Source organism: Carassius auratus, chromosome 9, assembly GCF_003368295.1.
Source record: "Carassius auratus strain Wakin chromosome 9, ASM336829v1, whole genome shotgun sequence".
NCBI classification, from domain to species: Eukaryota; Metazoa; Chordata; class Actinopteri; order Cypriniformes; family Cyprinidae; genus Carassius; species Carassius auratus.
Genome location: NC_039251.1, coordinates 1,002,220 through 1,025,266, shown reverse-complemented (window position 1 = coordinate 1,025,266; position 23,047 = coordinate 1,002,220). Strand labels below are relative to the sequence as shown.

Below are 23,047 nucleotides of genomic sequence, written 5' to 3'. Positions count from 1 at the left end.
GGTTGGATTTTTCCCATTTAATTTTTTTTTATGAATGGCCTAGAATAAAATAAGTAGTCAAAAAATTTGTAGTAGGCCTATATTTTATTCCATGTCGTTGTACATCACAGGCTAAAGTAAAATGCAAATGGTGTTTTATGAATAAAGTTGTCAAGTCTGCTTTGTCAATAACTGCAGCAGCAGGAAAAATATATATATATATTTTTTTTATTTTATTATGAATTTAATTTATTATTATTATTATTATTATTATTATTATTATTATTATTTTATCTTGCAAGCACCACTAGCAAAGAATTGGCAGGATTAATAAACTCTGCCGTCTGCCGCTTCTCTCCTGGTGAAAATGAACTGAGCTCAAGGTTGCCGCTTGTCGGTGCAGTACAGAAGGGATGAAAGGGGCGTTTCAGCGCCGCCCACACATTCAAACAAATATTAAAGCATAATCTCATTTTTTACCCACAAACAAAAATACGAAAAATCCAGCTAAATGTTCGTTTTCCGTTTCTTAAACAAAACGAAAAAAACGAAAATCAAACCGTTTCTCATTTATCTTTATTCATTTTTAAATAGAAAATCGAATGACCAAAAGATACACGGACCATGATACCTACAATGTACCAAATGAGGGAAATTCGGCCATTAAAGTTAATATGCTACAGAGAAAACATGTTTTTTATTTTGACAACTGAATTTGAGTAACTGAATCTGTTTGCCAATTGGAAATTTGTGTAAAAGAGGTATTTTCACTGTATCATCAGTTGAACGAAGAACCCAAGAATATAGAAGTGCATCATGACGTCTACTCTGACTAACGTTTGTCCTGACAGCAAAGAAAAACAGGATGGTTACCTCATTTCCAATGGCCTTGATCTTATCCATGGCATCTAGAAACAACTTCTCGGCTGTTTTATAACTGCAACAAAGCAAAGCATTTATCAGAAAAGATTGAACAAAACCATTAACAACTGATGAACATAATCCTTTTTGTATTCACTTACTCTCCATTTTGGAAAGCAACCACAGCTACCTCATGTATGACAAAGGGGTCCTCAGGCGCAATGCTGAGGGCCTGGCTAAAGAAACGTTCTGCCAGCTTGGGGTTGTTAGTGAGTCCATACTCCAAGCCGATGTACAGCATGGGCAAGTGACATCTGCTCAAACAGGAAGTCAGAAAGTGTTTTTTTTGTTTTGTTGAGATATTTGTCTTTTCTGTCACAAGCAGCGCAGGTCTACAAACCCTTTCATGAGCTGGGCGGCAGTGAAGTACGCAGCCATGGCCTGATCGTGTTCACTCTCCACAGCAAACGAGTGACCGTATGCGATCCATGCCGGTCCGTATGTGCGCTCCAGCGTGGTGGCTTTACTGCAGAAAGGGGATTTCGATGTTAACCACAAGCTTCCTCAGCTACAAATCTACTGCTATCATTTACGAAACCTTTCGCCAGATTTAGCACCGAAACGTGTTTCGCAAAAATGACCTTCATGGGAAAGTAAGTTCTGCAGGGTCAGCACTAAAAAGTAGTTTTCCCCCAGAATATCTGGATTTATGTGATAAGGCAAAAGGTTACAATACTTTTCACTTATTTTATATTTCTTTCGAAGATATGAGTGACTTCTTTAGAAAGAAATATATGTTAGACAACATTATGTGACAATTTCAGTTAAACAATAAAATGTTATTGAAACCAGTCTCTTATGCTAATCGGGGCTGCATTTATTTGAACAAAACTACAGTGACTGTAATACTAAATATTAATATTAGTTAACAATTCAAATAATTGTTTTCTATTTTAATATATGTAAAAATGTAATTATTCCAGAGCAGGCAAAGCCAAACTTGCCATTAGTGTGTAAGAAACTGTTTTGTTACTTAACATTTTTAGAAAGTTTAAACAGCATTTATTTGAATTGTTAATTTTTTTGTAACAATCTAAAAGTCTTTACTGTCACTTCAGGTCAATTTAATGCATCCTTGCTAAATAAAGTAACTATTTCTTTAAGAAAAGAAAACCACAACATTTTGAATGGAATTGTAAGTTTACATAATTAAATACAGTTGTACCTCAGATACCGCCTTGCGTGTTCGTTTTTATGCCCAACCATGAGGTAGTAACAGCCAACAGCAAACCACGAAACCTTGAAAAGGTTCACGGAGAAAGAAATGATGAGAAAGCAATCACATAAAACTTAGCTGAAACTTGTGTTATGAAAGACAATCGAACTCACTGGATTGCTGGGATACAAGTCCACCAGTTTATGAGACAGGTAAAACAACTCTAAAAGAGACAACGGGTGATAAATGTTATGAATGTTATGATTTCACATTAAAAGTCGACATTTAAATTAAAGTCTCATACCATTTGCTTTGCTCAGCTCAACAAGGGTTCCTATGTGCACTGGTAAACAGTTAGCATGAAACGGGTCTTTCACCATAACCCTGGATTTAAAACAACATCAGAGGATTTCAAACGCTCCCTAAATGTCCAACCAAACATTAGGCTTTGCAGACTTACATTGACGTAAGAGAGTAGCACATTTTAAAGTCACAGTTGTAATAATGTCGCTCTGCGAGGGAGACGACAACATCCAGGTTGTCCTGGAGACCGTTGACTATTTCTGGGACCACCATCTCGCTAGGTTTGTTATACTGGAAAAGGAGAGTTGCTGATTAGTTCTTCAGAGAGCACTTCAGAACCACTGACTGAATAAACAGGTACTTCAAATCCTCATAGTAATTTGTGCACGTTCCTTTTTTAAACTGAAGAATAAACACAACAAAATCAGGATAAATAATGAACAGCATCTGATCCACATGATGACGTGAAGGTTCAATCAAAGCTTTTTCCCATGAAAATTATTGCAAACCATCTTTTACTTCTTTTTCCTAACCTTACTATAGTTTCGATTGCAAAAAAAAGCCTTTTTACCTTCTTTAATTTATTTTCAAAAAGGAAACGCAGCAATTCCACTTCCTCTTCTGTACACTGTTGACTTAAAGGCAGAGAATCCAAGAAATCTTTCTCTACAACAAAATAACATTATGCATTTAAAAGCATACATATAACCCTATAACTACATACCCACCCAAATATATATATATATATATATATATATATATATATATATATATATATATATATATATATATATATATGTATATATATATATGTATATATATGTTATATATGTTAGTTAAGCTGTAAGCAACTTAATGTACAAAAACAGATAATTTCAAAAACAGAATGACGGTATGAAGAGCTTCTCTCACCCTCTTGGGCGGTTAGCATGTGATGGGACGTCAAAAGGTCAAAGGCTTCAAAGCAGTAGACATCCAGTTTCAAGGCCTCTTTGTAGCTAGACATGGCTAGGGGTCTGTTGTCCATGGCATCATAGATCTTCCCCCGCAGGAGACAGATGGAACTGTTGATCTGAGGGAAAAGACCACAGGGAGTAAAAGATCCAGTCAAACTGTTACGCCATTCAATTACCAAGATTATTTCTGAAGACCAACTGGACTCATTCATTCAGGTACAGTGTAAATAGAATAAAAAAAACATTAATAAACAATCAATGAAGAAGAAAATGTTCCAGAGAGAAAATAAAAAAATAAAAATGTAGGATTGATCCTAAAAAAAAAAATAAAAGTTCACTGCTCACTGAGGCAGGAGACATTTCCCATTCCTTTAGGGTTACTCTTGAGCCATTATCCTCCTTCACATTCTTCTCCAATATTTTTTTGCTGGCTGCTTCTTCCATGTCCAGTATGTCTAGAGCTTGTTGATATTCTTTGGCAGCATACTGCAGATTACAAAAAGATTTAATAGTACAATCAATGATTATTTCCTTATTTAGGGTTACAGACAAATTGGTCCACCAGTCATAAAATTACACAAATGCTCCACCCATTTATCAAATATTTAGGCTAGTCTGATTAGTTTTCAGATACCAATACACTTATATTTATAATTTACATAGTGAAATCCATCAAAAAAAAAATTCCACAAAAAAGGCATTAATATGCAATATCACAATATTTTATTTTATATAATGCATAAAATGAAACTTTCATGACATTTATCAAAATACTCACGTGACATCTTGCAGCTAGATACTGGCAGGCTCCATACAACTGAGAAACAAAACCCAAAAACCAAGCTACGTATAAATAACGAGCACTGTATCCTAATTCATTATTGATTTCTTCACTTCATTCTACTGCATTAATGCACTTCCAACATTTCAGCATGGAAATATCGAGTTAGGTTTTGGAAGGACTGCGACTCAGAGATTTAAGAATATCTGTTACTACTGAAATGACTTCCATCAATGGCTAGCTCTTACCTTGTCAAGTTTGCGAGATCTGAGCGCATGAGAAGCTCTGTGATACTGTGCTGTCAAATAAAGGCACTGTGCTAACCAATAAACGTCTTGAGGATCCTCTATAAGAGATTAAACAGTCTGGGATTAGTCCAGTATGCAATTAAGAGTCAAGGTCATTTAATTAACACAGAATATGTATTGTATCTAATGCTTGCACTGCTGTTTGACAGCATCCACAGAGTTCAGGATGAAGATACTTACCATGTGATAAGGATGCTACTTTGTCAGCCCAGAACAGAGCACTTTGATACTGTTGCTATAAAACAGATCATGCAGTAAGTATAGAGAAAACTTCACTGCATTTATATTGTCACTATGAAGATAAAACTTGACTTTATTTAGCAAACAAAAGCTGTCGAAGATAATTTAGCCACATTAGGTGCACACGCCCTCATAGAGGTTATATTACCTATTTATTTCTAAGAATAAAATAGTCCAAAACAACACGATGTCATATCTATTAATAATTATGTTATTTAACAATACATTAAGAAGCTGTAAGCTTGAAAGTCAGCTGGCTAGCTTCAAAAATACACCCATGTGTACCGAGCTTAATGTACTAACTCTACCTTTTTCATTTTCTATAATATTCTGATCACGTATTATCATATAAACAGCTTTATAAAATCAGAAATAAATAAAATCTTATTTGAGGTACGAACTAAAGCTAGTCTTAATGCTAAATATACTGCCTCTTCTTACCTGATCAATGTAGTGTCGCACTCTTTTGCGAAGCCTGTCAAGATTCATGGCGATTGTACTGTTTGTCAAATACAAAACACTGTCATTATTGTCAAATGTAAAATGACAGAAAATGAGTTTTGTAAGACTGATCCTCTGTATGTAGATTGAAGCCCGCGGTTAGCATAAACCGTGTGTTACATTGATGACACTCCGTACAGAAACACGGATTTTGTCAAGTTCTGTCATTTATTATCTGAATATGGGTTGGAAGAAAAATACAACAAAAATTTCAAATTTCAGTGAAAATACATGTTTTTTTTTACACACTTAGAATATCATAACATATATATATAAACACACATAATAAAAACGCAATACATAAATACACAAGCTCTCAAACGTGTATGTGAAGCCTCTTTGGATAATAAACACATTGCCGCTCTCTAGTGGGACACAGTAAAATCGCATTGCAAGTTCCTTTACGCCATTAAAGTAATAGTTGACCTAAAATACCAATTCTGTCATCGTTTACTCACCCTCATGTTGTCCCTGACACTTTTTTGATAATTGAGAATATCAGGCAGGTGGCAGCCTAAAATCTCATGTTCCAAAGAATGAAGTCATTCATAATCATACTAAAACTGTTTTAAGTCCACTAAATGAAGTGATATAATCAGTTATTATACTGTGTTGGACTGCTTCTATTCACTAGAACAGAAGATCAGCCCGTGGAATGGAACTTTCAGAAGAACTGCAAAAGCGTCAAAAGGTTCTAATATTATTGGCAGAGCTTTAAATCTCCCTATACATATTAAGTTCATTTGAACAGAATGGATAAAAAAAAAAAAAAAAACACCGGGCACAACCTGGGCCTAACTGAGCAAGAGGAAAAAGAGGGAAGATGTCATACGGGTGATCAAGAGACCAGCTACACTACTGACCGCGATGCATAGCATTTTGGCTGACATCAATTTTCTCAGCACTGCAGATTTGGCACTATTCGACAAGAAGGAAACCACTTCTGAAAAAGATGAACATTACATCATGCCTGAATTTTGCTAGAAGTCTTGTGACAAACCTGAAAGCTTTTCCTTTTTTTTTACTGTGCTCAAAGGACACTAAAATTAAACCGAGTGTCCTGAATGTTTGGTGCAAACCAAATATAACTGCAGCCCTACCTTCATGCTTCAGGGTTGCTTTTCAGTGATTTATGAAGGGACATATTCTGTACTAATAATTCTGATTCAGATGCATGATGGGAGAATGTTTCATAGTGAAAGCTTGCAAAGCCTCTTGTTGTCCAGGCATAGATGCCCTGCTAAAGAATAACAGGGCTGTTAGACATTGAGAAGAACATAAAGGGCAATAATTTATTCCTTAACATAAATCTGATAAACAAAAACAAAAAAAAAAGAAGAAGAGTAACACTGAACCATGTTGTTACAAGTTCCGCAACAGGGCAGATGACACGTTTGACCTAAAATCACACAAGAACATGGTATGGAGGCATCTTGTTTTGACCACACTTTTCTTTCATATGTTACATATTTCATATAATAAAACATTAACGATAATACATTTCTCTCTGTACATACTGCTGCAGTAGATACAGTATTTTACAGCTGTAACAATAGTGCTGGTGTTGTGAGCCACATGCTGTGCTGCCCATGAACGTCTGGCTTAAAATGCGGACATGATCAGCATCACATCCTGCATGAAATACACACCCAGACAGATGGGTACATAATCTAAAACAAAACTGGAGAGACTATTCCATAATTCAGACTCTGAGGAGTGGGTAGGCAATGAGGACTCGGCCCTATGACACTGATTGTTATGGAGATGAGGTACAAGGTTCAAAGTTATCCACCCAAAATCTCCAAGGGTTTCAGGCTAGAACTGAGTCGCCAGTGCAAATATAGCTGGCCATGTGCATTTGATGGCTCTATAAGAAATCTTGAGTGTCGCACTCTTGTCCTTCCTGTGTGATGTGTGGAAGTCTTAGTCATCTTATCCATCCTGATTTTTCCTTTTGCAAAGCTTGTCGGTTTCAAGTGTTTCTCTTAGTTCTCTCTTATAATGCTTACAAGTCTTTAAAAAAACTACAAAGTCAATGAGGCGACCAAGGCGTGAGTTCTCGCCCAGGGGCAGCGTTACTATACAGTTTTGCGTTTTGATCCTGTCACGATTGGCCGAGCGTACTCCACAAAGTCGTCGATGAGAACAGGCCATGCTCCTGAAACAAAAAAACCCATCACATTATTAAAATCCAACATACCCTTTATGAATAAATGCTGCTAATTTATGACTTAAAATTCAGTCAGCATATCAGCGCACAAAACTAAAAAGTATTGATAATGAGGGTCACCTTCTTCATCATAGTTTGACATGTCATCTGCAATCATGCTGCCGAAATCCAAGAGCAAGTTCCATGTGTCTTTGGGAATTGATCGCTTATGATGCTCCTGCACAAAATAAAGACAGAGACCAGAGAGCATCTAAATGGATTGCTAAAGGAAATTATTCCACTCTGTGGTTATTAATGTGTCGCGTAGCAGCCAGAAAACCCATTTTCATTTGTATTCGACTCTAAACAGGATCAAAAGTCCAAATCTGTAATGATTTACCAATAAAAATCTGTTCCAGAGGTCTAGGAACTTAAAACGTCCAGCCAGAACCAGGTTCCAATAGGCTACTGCCATCTCTAAATCTGAAATGGAAAAAGATCAGTAATACAGACAGTGTTAGAAACCCGAATGAAAACACACAGAAATGCAGAAAGAAAAGGTGCCCTTACCTAAACCTTTTTGTCCAGGATTCTTGGCAAAGTTGAAGGTGAACTGGTAGAAGTCTTTGAACTTTCCGCTGTCTTTCAGATCCTGTTCTAATCTGGGCAGAAGAGCTCGAAGCTTCTCCGGACTGTCACACCTGCAGATGAAATGAAACGTTTAGGCTCAACGTCAGTCTAATCAAAAACTCATTAAAGGTGCTGTTAGCGATTACAGCCGGACTTCTTCCATTCTGCCAATTTGAACTACGGTATATTTCTTCTTTCAGCAAATCTAAAACGTGCAACATCATCTGAGATATGTTTCAGATTGGCTCATTGTTCTGTGGTTCTCAGAGCTGAAGACTGTCACAGAAACAGGTGTTATTTCTCAAGACACCTTTTTTCCAGCGATTCTGTCAGGGAGTAGGACATTTTGTGAGATATTCCCAGAGCACCTTTAATGATACTGCCAACCACCACACAAGCCAAAAATTGTCAACAGTGCCCACCCCAGCTCTGTCATGCCCTCAATGAACTCTTTCTTGCTGAATTCACACTGTGTTGCTGCACGGAATTTCCATGCCACAACCAGAACACTGATGCTGGCCGGATCCAGATTGAGGTCATCACAGAACTGTTGAATTCCATCGATCCCAATCTTATTCTCATCCTGGGGATCTGAGGGGGAAAAGCAAGAGACGTAAAAAAAAAAAAACACACACACAAAAAAACTTAAGTGTCTCAGTTTAGTTAAACAAAGATTTCTAAAAGGAATTCAACATTTAAAGGTGCTGCAGGACATTTTTCTTTAGGCTTTGCTGGCTCTTCTTCATATTAGTGGTTTTGGGCTTGTGAATGCACCATGTTTGTTTGTATAGGTCCTGTAATTGTTTTCTTCACTCTGTCGCATGCAAGCTGCAGAACTTGTTTTATTGCTCTAACAGGAAAACCTTATATAGACTTTTTTTCCCACTCAAACTTTGCCTTTATTCCAACTTTCCAAGTTTAATTCAATTGTTTTGTTTAGAAGTACGTATATGTTTGGTTAAAGTTGCAATGTAACAAAAGTAGAGACAAAGTCATTTTTCCACATTGTGAGAGAATCTGATCTTCTTGAAAAACTTGGACTTGGTTCAGTCGATTAGTTTTTGATTGGATCTACCCAATCATCTATCTTCCTGTAGGAAGATGTGAATGCACACTGACAGCTTAATATATTTATTTATCATTTAATAAATTAAATGATTTGAGAAGCCTGCCATAAATCACCAAAGAGAAAGCATGTCATTTCATGGGTAGAGTTATTACATTTTTATTATATGTTACAAAGTCAACACATTTTTTAATATTGTAACAGATGGATGAATTAGGATGCATTTCCATTTCATGCCAGCTTTAAGCACCTGCTGAATAAGAACTAAATAAAGAAATCTATTATTAGAACAACTATTATTTTTATTATTAGTAACTCAGTGGAACTGCATGACACTGCTGGTTGTGTGATTTCAAAATAAAGGCCCTCACAATTAAATCATATTTCTCAAAAGCAATAGAAAAAAAATGACAGACTTTTTTTAATGAGAAACAAAAGACTAAGAGCACTTTTTAGCATGCATTAAAACTCTCACCTTTGTATCGATTGTAAAGCTGCTCCAGCTTTTTTCGGTCCACTGAGCTCTTCATGGATTCCTTGTGGTACAAATCTGGGTTCTGAAAGTAGTTATCGGTGGCGACCTCTAGTTTCCAGTCATTCTGAGTGAGGCAGTATACGGCGGTCTTCTCCCCGGCTTGAGTAAAGGACATGAACTGCCGTACCTTGTCCTTTTGGGAGGATTTTAGTTTATGCTGTGTGGACACAAAAGATATGCCCTCAGACATGAACAATACACTCAGCAGTGTGTACAAACAGACAGAGACACAAACGAACATACAGAGAGAGAAAATTGCACACATTCAGGCACAAGACTAAAGCTGACAACTGGAACAACCATAAACAACGTGTTGACCAAACGTCCAGACCTATGTGGCAATTTAAAAGGACATTCTACCGGTTACAGCAAGTTCGACTGAAGCACCAAGCATGTGAGGACCTGTGACAGGCCACTTGCGCTTGGCATGTAATATGAGATGGCAAGCTCAGATGCGGCCAGTGCAAAACAACCGGGTTACCCTACAGTTATTTCCATCGATGCACAGTAAGCTGTTTTTACTCTAGTTCTTAAAACGAGTTCAAAAGAACCATTCTGACTGGGCCGTCACAAGACACAGAACCAGAACACAATGTTCAAAAAGTTTGACAGCCCACTTAAGACATGTTTAGAGGGTATTACAATGTGGAAAATAACCAGGATGATATTGGGGGCTGGGTTGAAAGGGCAGGGCTAAAAGACTTACGTTTGACATTTCATAGCTGGTATGGATGTCACTTAACCCTCCTGTTCAGCAGACATTGACTGCCTGGTTGTTTGGGGTCCCAGAGACCCCTATTGTATGTGTAAAATCACTGTAAACATTTAAAAACATCAGTGGTGTCATTGCATTTCTCAATCAGGTTTTAAAATTGGGGTCTCAATGACACCACAACAGAAATAAGCTTTATTTTTAACGTAAAACTATTTAATCATAACATCTAGTTGAAAGCTTGTTTATAATCAGATCTGATGCATTTTTGGAAAACCTGATTGTTCGATGTTAAGTATGATTTTGGTGTTAAAATAGGGCTTGGAGGGTCTTTAAAATCCAAAACAGAACACATGTGTTAAAAGCATGCATGTTTGGCTAAAGCAGAGAATAATAATAATCCTTTGATACATTAAGCAGTAGTACATAGTGGATGATTCCAGGACACATAGGCGCAAAGGTACATGCTGAACTCCCTAAATATCAACAACTGACCTTCCTGCCCATACAAAACATACACACAATTATGATCATCCTCGGTGCGACACGCGCAGACAACAACTCGTGCAAGACGCGGAATATCTACGTTTGCCAGAGCTTCTCCGTCGAACAATTAAGCAGAAAACGTCAGCAATATTTTTAATTTCTATGTCACCTACCATTTTATCACCCACTGTTTGACCAAATTGATACCCAGTGCTCCCATGTACAACTGCGCATGCGTGTGGGCATCAAGGGAATGCGCTAGAACACCAGCGAGTCTGCGCGATGGAAGCGGTCAAGTGCTGGGAGTTGTAGTTCGTAAACGTGCGTTCTAGTTTGCAGAATATAAGGTTGTGACCTATTGGTGTTACTGTCTCTAATTAAAATCTCTCTTCCAGAGATGAGTAGTAACAAATGAAAAGTAGTAAACTACATTTTCTGTAGTTTTTCGTATGAATCAATTCATTCAGCTCAAATGAACAGAAAATGATTCATTTTAGAAAGTCGATTCGGTCAGACGGTTCATACCTGTTGTGCATCTGTTCATAAATTATTAATTGATTAATTTGAGATTCCGTCGTATTTCTTATTGCAGTAGCTTATGAACGCATGTTTCTACCAGATGCTTTTGCCCCTAGTCTTGTTCATACTTTTTCAGTAAGTACTTTTTTAATAAAATCGTAAAAATGTATCAGACCCTCAGGTTGTGGCACAAGTATGTTGTTGCTGTGAAATATTTTATGATTTTCATGTTTATTATGAATGCATCATTTTAGAAAAGTAAAAAAATCATAATCAGATCAGATCTGAATTCTGTGTTTTATTTATTTATTATTAATGTTATGTTACTACTATGGTCATCTCTCAGTAGCACAATCTGCAGACTCTGCCAGCATAATCTAGCACTGGTTCTGACCTACTTTTGAGCATGTTCAGCTGACCAGTGCAGAATGGCTAAATCGTTGAGTGGATAACAGTGTTGAATGTTTAGTGTGAACACCACCAAATGGACTGATTTCAAAACATGTTTCACATATCTATCCTGCCTAAAAGGTCTGTGCATCTTTCAAGCATGATGTGACTCAAGTTACCTGCTGGTCAAAGTGTTTCTCTTGTAATAAATAAACACAGACAGCATGTGTTGCATGGAGGAGCAAGACCTTCTCTGATTTAGTCATGTGCGGTTATTGGTAATCACAAGCAGTGTTTACAGTCAGGTATATGACCTTTTTTAATAGAGGGTGTTGTAATATTGAATTATTTAATTTGTTTCTTTTATTGATGCATATAGATTTTTTTTCTGTATATATTTGATTCTGAATAATGTTTAACTACTATACCTAATCATATGTATGTTATATTCTATTTTCCAAAAGGTGAAACATCCATCTTCATAGATGTACAGTATTTAACCCAGATAAGTTCTTCAAATATGTCCACCCAGAGACGTGAAAATGATAGGGACATGATAATGGTGACACCCTTTTTTGAACTACTTTTTAGTTATCTGGTTAAAACATGCCGTACAGTGTGTTCTGTAGGGGCAGCATGAATACAGATAAAAAAAAATTCCAGAGCCTGCCCCCAAACAGCAACCTAATGACATAATTTAATTACAGACATTTTAATTTATTAGTTAGATGATTCATACTTTCTAAATCTTGACCTTTGTTTGATTCCAAAAATGCATTTTAGAATAGCTCTAATAATGGAGGTGTAAAGTAATTGAATAATAATACTTCACTGCTTAAGTATTTTAGAGTATTTGTAACTAAGACTGTTAAAACAGAATTATTGCATGTTTAGACTGTTAAAACAGAATTCTTGCATGATTTGTAAACATGCAAGAATTCTGTTTTAACAGTCTTAGTTACACACACACACACACACACACACACACACATATATATATTACAATTTCAAATAGTTTTTAAACGGATTATGTCTTATAAAAAAAAATACAAAAAAGGTATTTTTATTCTAACAGAAGTAATAATGTTCGAACTATCCTTTTATTTAAGCAAGAATTTATTTGTTTTTATTAATTGAGATTATCTCAAATAAAATAAAAGTAAATAAATAATCTCTTCTGTCTGGTCTAAAAAGTCTATTAACGACCTAAGAAAAGTGTTTACTTTTTAATGTTAAATAATGAAGATCAATTAATTGTGGATACTTTTGTTTACTTTTCCTCATATATTTTTGGCTTAGTCTTTAGACTTTAATTGAGTAAATTTCTTGACATTGTATCTGTACTTAAACGTATGTTCAATTTCTCGGTATATTTTACACCCCATGCCTAATACTAATACAAATAAATAGGAAACCATTTACGTTACAGTGCAACGGGGAAGCGGTGTTAATGTACATGTATCGAAAGAAAGTGCTTTTAAATGATTAACGATTTAAATTATTAACTTAAAAATACTCATAGTAGCTATTATTATATTTTTTGAGTCTGATTATCAAAATGTACTAGATATTTTATATACATAAACATTTCGATTATTGAGTTTCTCTTCATTATTTACATTCATTCTTACGCACGTTCCGCCCTCAGACGCAGTAGGGTGGGATCCATTGAAATCAACCAATGAGAAAATCTTAACAAAGGTACTGTAGCGTCTCGTCCAATCAAAATGCAGTACAGGCGTGGCTTCCGTGTTACACTCCCCCGACGTCACGCGCATTACTGTCCAATCGGATTTCCCGTGGCGTGGACACCGCCAAGCTCAGTTTTACAGACCCAGAGAGGGAGCAGTTTCTACTGTGTGCTCCTCTTCATTCAGCTCTAGACGGTTGAAGGCGGATGCAACCGACCGTAAGTGAGACAAGCGGGGGCTTGGAGTCCACGCAGACGAGCTTGACCGATGTTTTCGATCTTTAGAATTACTCATTGCATAAAAAGTTGTCGTTTATCTGCGTTTGAAAATGATAAGATAATTTGCCATGAAATAAGTGCGTTTGCCAGCAAAACCGGTCAGTAACCTCACCGTGTATCTATATAACGTTACAATTATACATAACGGCATCTATGATCGTTATTCTGTGAACCTCAGTCCGGTTTAATTATCACGTAACGTTATATGTGAAATATTGAAACTGTTTGTCTCGAATGGCTTGTGTTAGCCGACAAGCTAACCCATGTCAAGTGCCTCTGTCAGAGGAGTGCAATGGTAAACCCTTAATGATCTCTACTCACATTTGGCCATTGCACGAAAAAGCTACCAAACCAGACGTGTAGCAAACAATAATATGTAGATCCTAGATTGATTTTATTAAAGCTGCCCAGATGACCTCGATTTGAGTGGAAGTTAGCTTACCAGCTCGCCTGGTCGCTAGCTAAACAGCTTCATCACATTCGCTCTAAAGCGTGTTTTAAATACTTTCAATTAAAAATGAAAGGGTTGTTGTTGTTGTTTAATTTGTATTAACTGAGGGGTTTATTAACTAGATGATAATTAGTTTAGGTCGTCATAAGGAGCTGTCACTTCAGCTAGCAGGCTATTAAAGCATCACTGCATGATGGCTTTGCTTTAGCTTCCATGTAAAATGGCTGCCAGGCATTAAACCAAATCCATCCTGCTAGTTATGTTAGTTAGTAAACAATAAAGTCAAATTTTGAACGATTGTTTTCCATTTTTGAAGAACTGTCTGTCGTCTAAACACATGCTGTAGCGAAGCCAATGAATTTATACCCTCCAGCAGAATTGTGTTATGACTCTCAGCTCTTGCTGAATATAATGGGTATTTTCTATATACTGTTCCTAAGATAAAATATAGAAACTTGTTGTAAAAGAAATCTATAATAGTCGTTATTTTCTGAAACCATGCACGAGGATTTCACAGTTGCCATGCGTCTTTTATGTGCATGCTTATAACATCCGCATCCATTTTGGGTTTCATGAATGTGCCCCGATCTTACAATCAAACATCTTCTAAGTGCAAGCCCGTTCCAAAAGGATGACCATTCACTGCACACGGGTTTTATTTGTCATATTATGTGATTTATCTTTGTTTCCTGTTCGAGAGATGGGCTTCAGACCTCCTCTTCCTCTGTCCTCTTGCTAACTGGCTATGCCAACAAAAACAGCACCTAAGAAGGCAAAGGGCTTCAGGACTGTAAGTTCAGAGGAAAGTTTACACACTTCATTTCCAGATGGCCATTTAAGTCCGATCCGTTCGCAAAACGGTACGAGCACATGCACAATACTCGATCTGGTCGCATTTAAGCAGAAGGGGTACGTTTTGATCACATTTAGACCAGGGTTTCGTTGCAAAACGTGTTTGAAAGGCAGCTAGCTAACTGGGCTAACACGCTTTATCATAGGACATACTGCTTCGATTGTGCATTATATGTGATGCGGAAAGCATAAACGAATAAAATAATTTTCGTTATGCTTTATGCGTTTACGTGGTTTTTATAACTTGGGACACTGTTCATATTTCCTATATTTAAGGGCCCATTGCTTTTGCAAAAAAAGTTACTTAAATCGACAGTAACTGTTGCATATAGATGCCTTTCAGAAGATTGCATGCGGTTTTTGAGTGCACGAGTTGAAATTTCGATGTTTAAAGAGATGGAAAGATTCGTCGAGGTCTTTTGTCTGGTAATATAAGCTGCACGAGTGCTGGAAGAAAATCGATGGGCCTCGTTTTCATCAACTATGACTGTGTCTCAATACCTTGTGAGCTACCTACCTAGACAGCATTTTAAATGAAGTGAACTGTGTGGTAAAGAGCCCAGATCTTCGTGTATTCACACTGTCCTTGGGCTTGAAAGAGGACATCAATCTCATTTTAGCCCACCTTACCTGTGACAAGAGTTTCAGTCCATTTCACACACACTAGCAAGAGTGCTGTTGTGCAGAATATCAGATGATTGCAAGTTTACTGTACTGTTGCATAAAAGCAACATCGTAATCAGTATTGAGTCAAAGGAACCAAACCATCAGGTGTTTTATACAGGTCATTATTATCTAGTAAAACATTATTTTTTTTTTCTTTGAATATCATAAAATATGTATGTTTAATCGAATAATATTTTGATATGAAAATCTATGTAATGTTTACGTAATTATACCTATAATAATAAGAATATAAATGTGCTGAACCTTTGACGTTTGAACCCCTTTATAATGCCTAATAATGTTTCCTTGGTGGTTTTCAGACATGCAGACACTTTTTTTAAAATTATTATTATTTTTTTTATTACATTTATTGTGATAATTAGGTAGCATTTTGCATGAATCCTGGTCCTGTTTTGTTCGCAGAGCGGTTTGGGATGAAGGCAAACCTGAAGTCTGTCTGTCTGAATGAACTGTTCTTCTGTGAATCTGTTCATAGATCAAAAACCACCCAAAACTGTGATATACTTGTGCGAAATCCCATTGATCATTGAATCCTTTTGGCGTTTTTTGCAAATGAAAACTTTCCTCATTATTCACTTTCTCTGCGAGCAACAAAGATTTGTGTAGTAACCTTGGTTACTGTCTTCAAGTGTCCTCAGCTTTTGTGCCAAAACAGTTTCATTTCTGTTTCAGAGACATTTTGTTGTGGAAATTTGGCTCAGGGTTTTCAGCTAGACCAGGCATCTATTCCTCAGCCCCTGGGAACATGGCCAAAGATGTAAGTATTCTCTAGCTCTATTAGATGTAATCGACTGAAAATAGAGCGGAAGTCATTGAGATGATGGTCATCTTGTTCTCCACAGGCTGGTCTGATTGAGGCCAATGGGGAGCTGAAGGTCTTCATTGATCAGAACATGAGCCCTGCCAAAGGTAAGAGGAGCATTAAGAGTTTGTGAAGATAATAGCGCACTGCATCAGCAGCTGAATTTTTTGTAGATACAAGAATGTTTGATCCTCCAGTAATGCTTCACAAAAGCCTGTTTGACCTTACATAGCACTGCATTAAGATGTCCTCTGTGAATAATACCCTTGCAGGTGTGCTGTCTTTGGTAGCGGTGCATCCACAGTCAGTGGTGGTTGGAAAACAGCTGTTGCCAAAAACTCTGGGCCCTTCCAATGTGAACATTGCGCCACACATGGTAAGTTTTGAATGGAGTTTGATTGCATAAAACACTGAAATGTAAGATCACATAAGCGTTATTCACACCGCACTCAACTCTAATTCGTTTTTCAGGTTTAATCTCCCATCTTTCCACACTCTTAAACAGCCAATGCTTTAATAGGATGTGTTTGTTCTAACATTGTTTCCGGTTTTATCAGTTACTTTTACAGGGCTCAAAAAGAGCAAAAGACTGTTCTAAAGATTTTGTGAATGTTTTGAAAGAAGTCTCTTATGATCGCCAAGGTTTTATAATATTATGAAATATTATAAAAATCTAAAATAGTTTTTCTTAATTAAATTATAAACATCGTAAGATGTCTTCTGTCTCACATGTCTTCAACAATCTTTTTTTAATATGCTGATTTGGTGCTTAAGAAACAATTATTCTTATTTTCATTGTTGAAAAGAGTTGTTCTGCTTAACATTTATTTGTGGAACCCCCCCCCCCCCATCATTAATTTGAAATGGAAAACTTGTAACATTTCATGCATCCTTGTTTAATGAAAGTATGAATTTCTTTTAAAACAAAAGGATTCTTGCCCAAATATTTCAAATAGAAGTGTATATCTTTAAGGCTCTGAAATGCATAAGTTATTATATAGCAGTATATGGTTTTCACTAAACAGTTCTTTTTGCTGAATGGCCTTTTTTATGCCTTTAGTTTTACTCTATGATAGCCGTAAACGTCATTGGTCTATTGAGCCATACATTACTGATTAAATTTTCTATCCATTTTAACAATTGCTTACACGATGATCAAAAATGTAAGATCATCATGAAGGAAGCTCAACCTTTAGTGAAATTGGGCAATTCACATTTCTGTCAACTGGCACGAAACTTACTTTGGACATGGGCCAGTGTTTTATGCATATTAGCTAGTCATGATGATGTTGAACACACACCATCTCCTGAGAGAAGATTGAGAGTCATTTGAATTCTGATTCAGCAGGTCAGGGTGAAACAGATTTCCAAGAATGGTTATGTTTAGTTCACAGTTTTATTAATCCACATGGCGCAACACGCAGTAAAGGAGTGAGGTACAGTATATCCTTCTTATGGATGAAGTTTACAACTGCTTTAATATATCCAAGGGATGCTGCTTTTAATTGCTGGAGAGAAATTGAAGCAGGCTTCCCTTAACAACTAAAAAATTAAACCAACTAGTTTAGAAGAGAGAAATTGTTGGCTCGTTTAACTGAGGCTTGCTGTTTAGCCACCTGCATATACACAGCAGCTGTTGTTAATTCCTTGCCATATGTCAGTGAGAATTGGAAAAATGTCATGTGTGGCCAGCATAAAAAAGAAACATGTTAGTCTGCATTTGTCCTAGTTGAATAAATGTTCACCTTCCTTAACCTCCATCACCTCCATTTTCCCAATGAATGTTGTTCAGATGCTTTGACACAATGTATTTTGTTTAAAGCGCTCTATAAATAAAGGTGACTTTACTTAACATCACACATTTTTCGTTTAGAATTCATCATAGTAAAGATCTGTTCAATATCATAACAGATACTTTGGTAGCAAGCATTGTTTGCTCTTATGTTTGCTGTATTGTCTCCGAAACCACAGGTCATCAGCACACCTCAGAGGCCCAGCGGCTCCAATGTAATCCTAATGAACAGCCCACACACACCCAGCTCTCAGTTTATCAACCAGAGTCAACCATCGGAAGCGTCTCCGTGGTCCTCGGGGTAAGTCTTACTTGAGCAGGCTACTTCAGAACATGTAATGACATTTCTATTTCAGAAATAGATTCAGTGGAACCAGGTGCATTTCTGGTCTTGAATGCTTTGTATTTTTGTCTTCAGAACGGGTTCAAAATACAAACATGGTCAATCACCTGTGCAAGGAACATATTATATCTAAATGTCAAAATATCAACAGGTTTTACAATTTGTTTACATGAGACAAATTAATAGTACATTTATTATTGTTTGGCAACTTCATAGAAAATTTTAACTTCATCATCCTTTTTTTTTTATTTAAAGAGAAAGTTTGATAAATAACTTTTTTTTTATAGCTTGATTATAATTGTGTAAATAAGTTTTGTTGTTGCTACTATTGTTATTGGCTACAGTAAGAATAAGATGCAAACAATTAATGATTTTAGGGATGGAACACAATTATAATTTAATTCTTTTTTTAGTGTTTACATGGAATTATATAAAAAAAATGAATTAATAAATAGTAGTAATTATCATTATATCCAGTCATTTACATAACATGACTTAAAATGTGTCCAAGTGTCTCAAAATCCACTTTCCATTGAACACATTTTGCTGGACTGTAATAATTCTACTCTTGTGAGAATTATTCTGTTGATAGTTTTGAAAAGGTTTTCAATCAAGTAAATCCAAATCTAATATGAAGTTGTTTTTATTTAAAAATAAAATCATAATCAATCTTAAACCTCTTTAGTTAATTATTTAGTTTATTATTATGGCTTTAGTATTTAAACTTCAAAATCGTAGAAAAATATTACATGAAATTTGCATTGATTTATATCAGCTTTGTTTTTTTTCCAAGAAGTACCACGCTGGCACTATAGAACCTTTTTATAAGGAAAATTCCCAGAAAGCAGCAGTTTTTCTGTCATCTAGCATAATGTTAAATATTGTGCAATAATTTGGTTTTTGTTCCGCTTTTCCTCAGAAAGCGGGGTAAGAAGGGGGAGAAGAATGGCAAAGGCCTCAGACATTTCTCAATGAAGGTTTGCGAAAAGGTCCAGCGGAAGGGTGTCACAACCTACAACGAGGTCGCTGATGAGCTTGTGGCCGAGTTCAGCTCTGGTGATAATCATATCTCCCCTAATGATGCGGTAAGCCTCTTCCTGTGGCTAGGCATTGATCCACAGCATTGTTTGTTGTGTGCAGAAGACGTGCAGCTCTTTAAACCGATTAAAGAGTTGCTTATTTACATTTATCTTCAAAGAATAGTGCTTCACTTTCAGTGTGTCGTCCCTTTTCAGCATGTGTATGACCAGAAGAACATTCGGCGGCGTGTGTACGATGCACTCAATGTGCTGATGGCCATGAACATCATCTCCAAAGAGAAAAAAGAGATCAAATGGATTGGCCTGCCCACAAACTCTGCTCAGGAGTGCCAGAACCTGGAGGTGGAGAGGCAAAGACGTTTGGAGAGAATCAAACAAAAACAGTCGCAACTTCAAGAACTCATCTTACAGGTGAGAAGATGCTCTTTTGTCTTAGAGTTATTTTGACAAGAGAACTTGTTTTGAAAGTGCATTTGTTTCAATTGCAGCAAATTGCCTTCAAGAACCTTGTTCAGCGGAACCGCCAGAGGGAACAACAGACAAAAAGACCCCCACCTGCCAACTCGGTCATTCACTTGCCATTTATCATCGTAAACACCAGCAAGAAAACCGTCATTGACTGCAGCATCTCCAACGACAAGTATGAAATCAGCAGCCAGACCATTTAGGCTTTTGGGAACCTGACTCGAGTATCAGAGATCCTTACTTACACACACCTTTTCTCATTGTTTGTGATCAGGTTTGAGTACCTCTTCAACTTCGATAGCATGTTCGAGATTCATGATGACATTGAGGTGTTGAAGCGCATGGGCATGGCTTGTGGTCTCGAGGTGGGCAAGTGTTCTGCTGAGGACCTGAAGACTGCCAGAAGCTTGGTGCCCAAAGCACTGGAGCCCTATGTCACAGGTTAGTACCAGCTGGTCACCAGAGTATCGTCAGAGTATAAATATGAAGATTTGTGACTGTAAAGGTCACGTGTTTCATTTGATGGCTATTTTTGCGTGCAGAAATGGCGCAGGGGCCTATCAGTAATGTCTACATGACGGGGGCTTCGTCTGCTAACGGAGGCCGCTATCATGTTGGGAGGTGAGTTTCTTTTCAACTTCCAGTTGTTCATTGATAAAATGGAGTTGGAAACAAGAATAGCTAGTTATTCAGGTTACATTATGACAGTTCCCAGTAATGTACTACTTTTAAAAAATTTGGTGCATTAAATTGATCAAAAGTGACGGTGGTGATACATTTTTTTTTATAAAAGATTTGTCAAATAAATGCTGTTATTTTGAACTTTTAATTTACCAAAGAATCCTGGAAATAATTAGGGATTTTACACTGGCACATTAGAATGATTTATGAAGAACCATGGGACACTGAAGACTGTCAGAGCGATACAGAAATTAAGTTACAGAAGATAAAGAAAACGAAGTAGTTTGACATTTTTCTGTATTACCAGGGATCCATGCTTGCTTTTTTTTTTTGGATCACTTGTGCTTCTAATTAAAAAAAAATGTATGAGCACATAAAAAAAAAATAATTCTGGTAAAAAAAAAAAATATATATCCTTTCTATTACAGAGTGATAATTTACTCCTTAAAGTGATTTACAGGAAATTTTTGTAATGTAATTATTGCATTTTTCTAATATAAAAAAAAATGTCATCTTTAATGTAAAAAAAAAAAAAAAAAATTATTATGTATTAAAATAAAAGAATAAAACGTTTAATAAGTGAGCTATTAAATGTGCAAATAAATCAATAAATTCCTGTAGCAAATAATGCTACTAGGGGGAAATTCCAACATCTAAAATGAAATATTCAGAATTTGATTTGTAAATGAATGCCCAGAAAGAAATCAATGCTGTGCAAAGCCAAAAAGTATGATAAAGAGTAGCTAGACCTTGTCGACACTGGCATAGTCAATTTGGCCTTTGTCCAGTACTCTCTATGCAACAAGGTATGTCCAGGACAAAGGGCCTTGGACCATTCCTGATAAGAATTCCATTATTTTAGAGAGGGGTGAAAAGCCTGACTGCATAATAAATGAAAAAAAAAAATTTTTTTTTAGACTGATTATGTGTAATTTTTGGAGTACTTTTTCACACTTTCTTTTCTAGCAGGTATAACAGTGTGTTGTATTTCAGAGTGTTTCACTTTCCTCTGTTTCTCTGACAGTGACGGTGGGGCAGACGGCACGATGGCCTCCAGTTCAAACGGCTCTCGGGTGGAGACCCCCGTCTCTTACATGGGCGAGGACGATGACGACGATGATGAATTTGACGAAAACGATGACGAGGACTAAGCCCAGTCCTCGTTCAGCCTGTCCTTCGTGCACAAGTTCTTCCAGCTGCCATGTCCGAGGATTGATCAACCACATCGCTCTTTTTCTCTCCTCTTCTGCAACTCACCCTTTCTTTCACTCTCTGTCTGAGAAGGGCATTGAAGAACACGGGCTTTAATAGGATGAGTTGTTTTCATCCTCATCTTTCTGAGCTCAGGATAAGCCACATCATCACAGGCTGTGTGCTCTGCCTGCTGGGAACGCTAGTTTTCAGCTGAAGGACTTTGCTGAAGTTTAGAGGTGTCGCAGCGTTCCTACTGGATGTCATCATGCGTGACCCTCTGATACCTTCCCTCCTGAAGAAACCCCCACTTGCGTACAGCGAGCTGTTGGAAAATGTTGTGTGATCTTTGTGTGAAGTAGTTCTCTTCTGTTTTTGAATGATCTTTTTGTTGTTGTGGTTTTTGAACTTGCTGGCTTGATTTGCATTCTGAGGATTCGGAGACTAATGAATCGAAGAACCTACAAAGCCGGCTGCTATTTTTTTGCCCCATGGAGGGGCAGGTGTTTGGACGTGTGGACTCTTTTCGTATGTTGACCTGATTTCTCACAGGCTTTTTTTGTAGAATCTCTCTCTCTTTCTCTCCTCCCGTGTGTGTGTTCAGCTCCTCTGTGTTCTGCTTTTTTGGAGGACTCTGAGAAGTGTCTTTTTTCGTTTCATTTGTTCTCTTTTGGTTTCCGAACTTCAAAGGCCGACCTGGCCTAGAGACACTGGAGGACATCGGAGAAACTTAACTACCTTAAAGCAGTTATAGACATATATAATGCTATTAAGATTGGTTTCTAGTGTCCTCTCTCCGCGTCAGTAATACATCGAAGCGTGTAAGATTATTGTTGTGTATTAAAAAGGTCTCTCTCAACTTCCCTTTAAAAAAATGTCCTTAAAAAAAGAAAAAAAAGCTGAATCCTTGTACTGACTCCTCAAAGTAACTTTTCTGTAATCTAATATAAGTTTCAAATTTAAATATAAAGAATGTTTTAAGATTCCAAACTCGTGTTTATTTGCGACACTAATGTTCTACTACTAATTTCAATAAACTTTATTTTATATACGTGCCTAGTGTGACTAGATCTGCGTTCAGGAAGTTGAAATGGCAAAATGTGTTCGAATTCTTTCCCCATAGTGTTTGAGACACTGTTGGT

General features: G+C 36.8%; 3 protein-coding genes across 9 annotated transcripts in view; 1 reads left to right on the top strand and 2 right to left on the bottom strand.

Moving 5' to 3' along the window:
- Nucleotides 1-6,245, bottom strand: part of LOC113108140 (cell division cycle protein 16 homolog) — a 9,810-nt gene extending 3,565 nt beyond the window's left edge. The window contains exons 1-14 of the mRNA XM_026270981.1: nt 5,086-6,245; nt 4,585-4,639; nt 4,345-4,442; nt 4,094-4,132; nt 3,661-3,801; nt 3,272-3,431; nt 2,931-3,025; nt 2,517-2,650; nt 2,361-2,440; nt 2,230-2,279; nt 2,066-2,139; nt 1,241-1,366; nt 1,002-1,154; nt 853-916 (exon numbers count right to left, since the gene is read on the bottom strand). Coding sequence (XP_026126766.1) covers nt 853-916; nt 1,002-1,154; nt 1,241-1,366; nt 2,066-2,139; nt 2,230-2,279; nt 2,361-2,440; nt 2,517-2,650; nt 2,931-3,025; nt 3,272-3,431; nt 3,661-3,801; nt 4,094-4,132; nt 4,345-4,442; nt 4,585-4,639; nt 5,086-5,133 — 1,317 coding nt within the window. The 5' untranslated portion in view covers nt 5,134-6,245. The remainder of the gene's footprint in view (nt 1-852; nt 917-1,001; nt 1,155-1,240; nt 1,367-2,065; nt 2,140-2,229; nt 2,280-2,360; nt 2,441-2,516; nt 2,651-2,930; nt 3,026-3,271; nt 3,432-3,660; nt 3,802-4,093; nt 4,133-4,344; nt 4,443-4,584; nt 4,640-5,085) is intronic.
- A 178-nt stretch (nt 6,246-6,423) lies between these two features.
- Nucleotides 6,424-10,990, bottom strand: LOC113108142 (DCN1-like protein 2). 5 transcript variants are annotated; one of them, XM_026270988.1, is made up of 8 exons: nt 10,897-10,957; nt 10,232-10,340; nt 9,466-9,682; nt 8,347-8,515; nt 7,865-7,995; nt 7,695-7,777; nt 7,436-7,532; nt 6,424-7,303 (listed from the first exon to the last, which is right to left on the bottom strand). In XM_026270988.1, the coding sequence occupies exons 2-8, from the start codon at nt 10,238-10,240 to the stop codon at nt 7,224-7,226; spliced, it is 786 nt and encodes a 261-aa protein (XP_026126773.1). In that variant the 5' UTR covers nt 10,241-10,340; nt 10,897-10,957; the 3' UTR covers nt 6,424-7,223. The 5 variants fall into 5 exon arrangements, with proteins under 5 accessions (XP_026126773.1, XP_026126774.1, XP_026126775.1 ...); XM_026270989.1 differs by lacking the exon at nt 10,232-10,340 and having other exon boundaries at nt 10,897-10,990; XM_026270990.1 differs by lacking the exons at nt 10,232-10,340; nt 10,897-10,957 and adding an exon at nt 9,857-9,961.
- Nucleotides 10,991-13,414: 2,424 nt separating this feature from the next.
- LOC113108137 (transcription factor Dp-1-like) lies at nt 13,415-22,956 on the top strand. Of its 3 annotated transcripts, none has more exons than XM_026270977.1 (11): nt 13,415-13,541; nt 16,264-16,348; nt 16,434-16,500; nt 16,666-16,769; nt 18,365-18,486; nt 19,448-19,613; nt 19,764-19,979; nt 20,057-20,208; nt 20,308-20,474; nt 20,576-20,654; nt 21,739-22,956. In XM_026270977.1, exons 2-11 carry the CDS (start codon nt 16,337-16,339, stop codon nt 21,863-21,865), a joined length of 1,212 nt encoding a protein of 403 aa, XP_026126762.1. In that variant the 5' UTR covers nt 13,415-13,541; nt 16,264-16,336; the 3' UTR covers nt 21,866-22,956. The 3 variants fall into 3 exon arrangements, with proteins under 3 accessions (XP_026126762.1, XP_026126764.1, XP_026126763.1); XM_026270979.1 differs by lacking the exon at nt 13,415-13,541 and adding an exon at nt 14,513-14,842; XM_026270978.1 differs by lacking the exon at nt 13,415-13,541 and adding an exon at nt 14,776-14,912.
- Nucleotides 22,957-23,047: the final 91 nt, after the last annotated feature.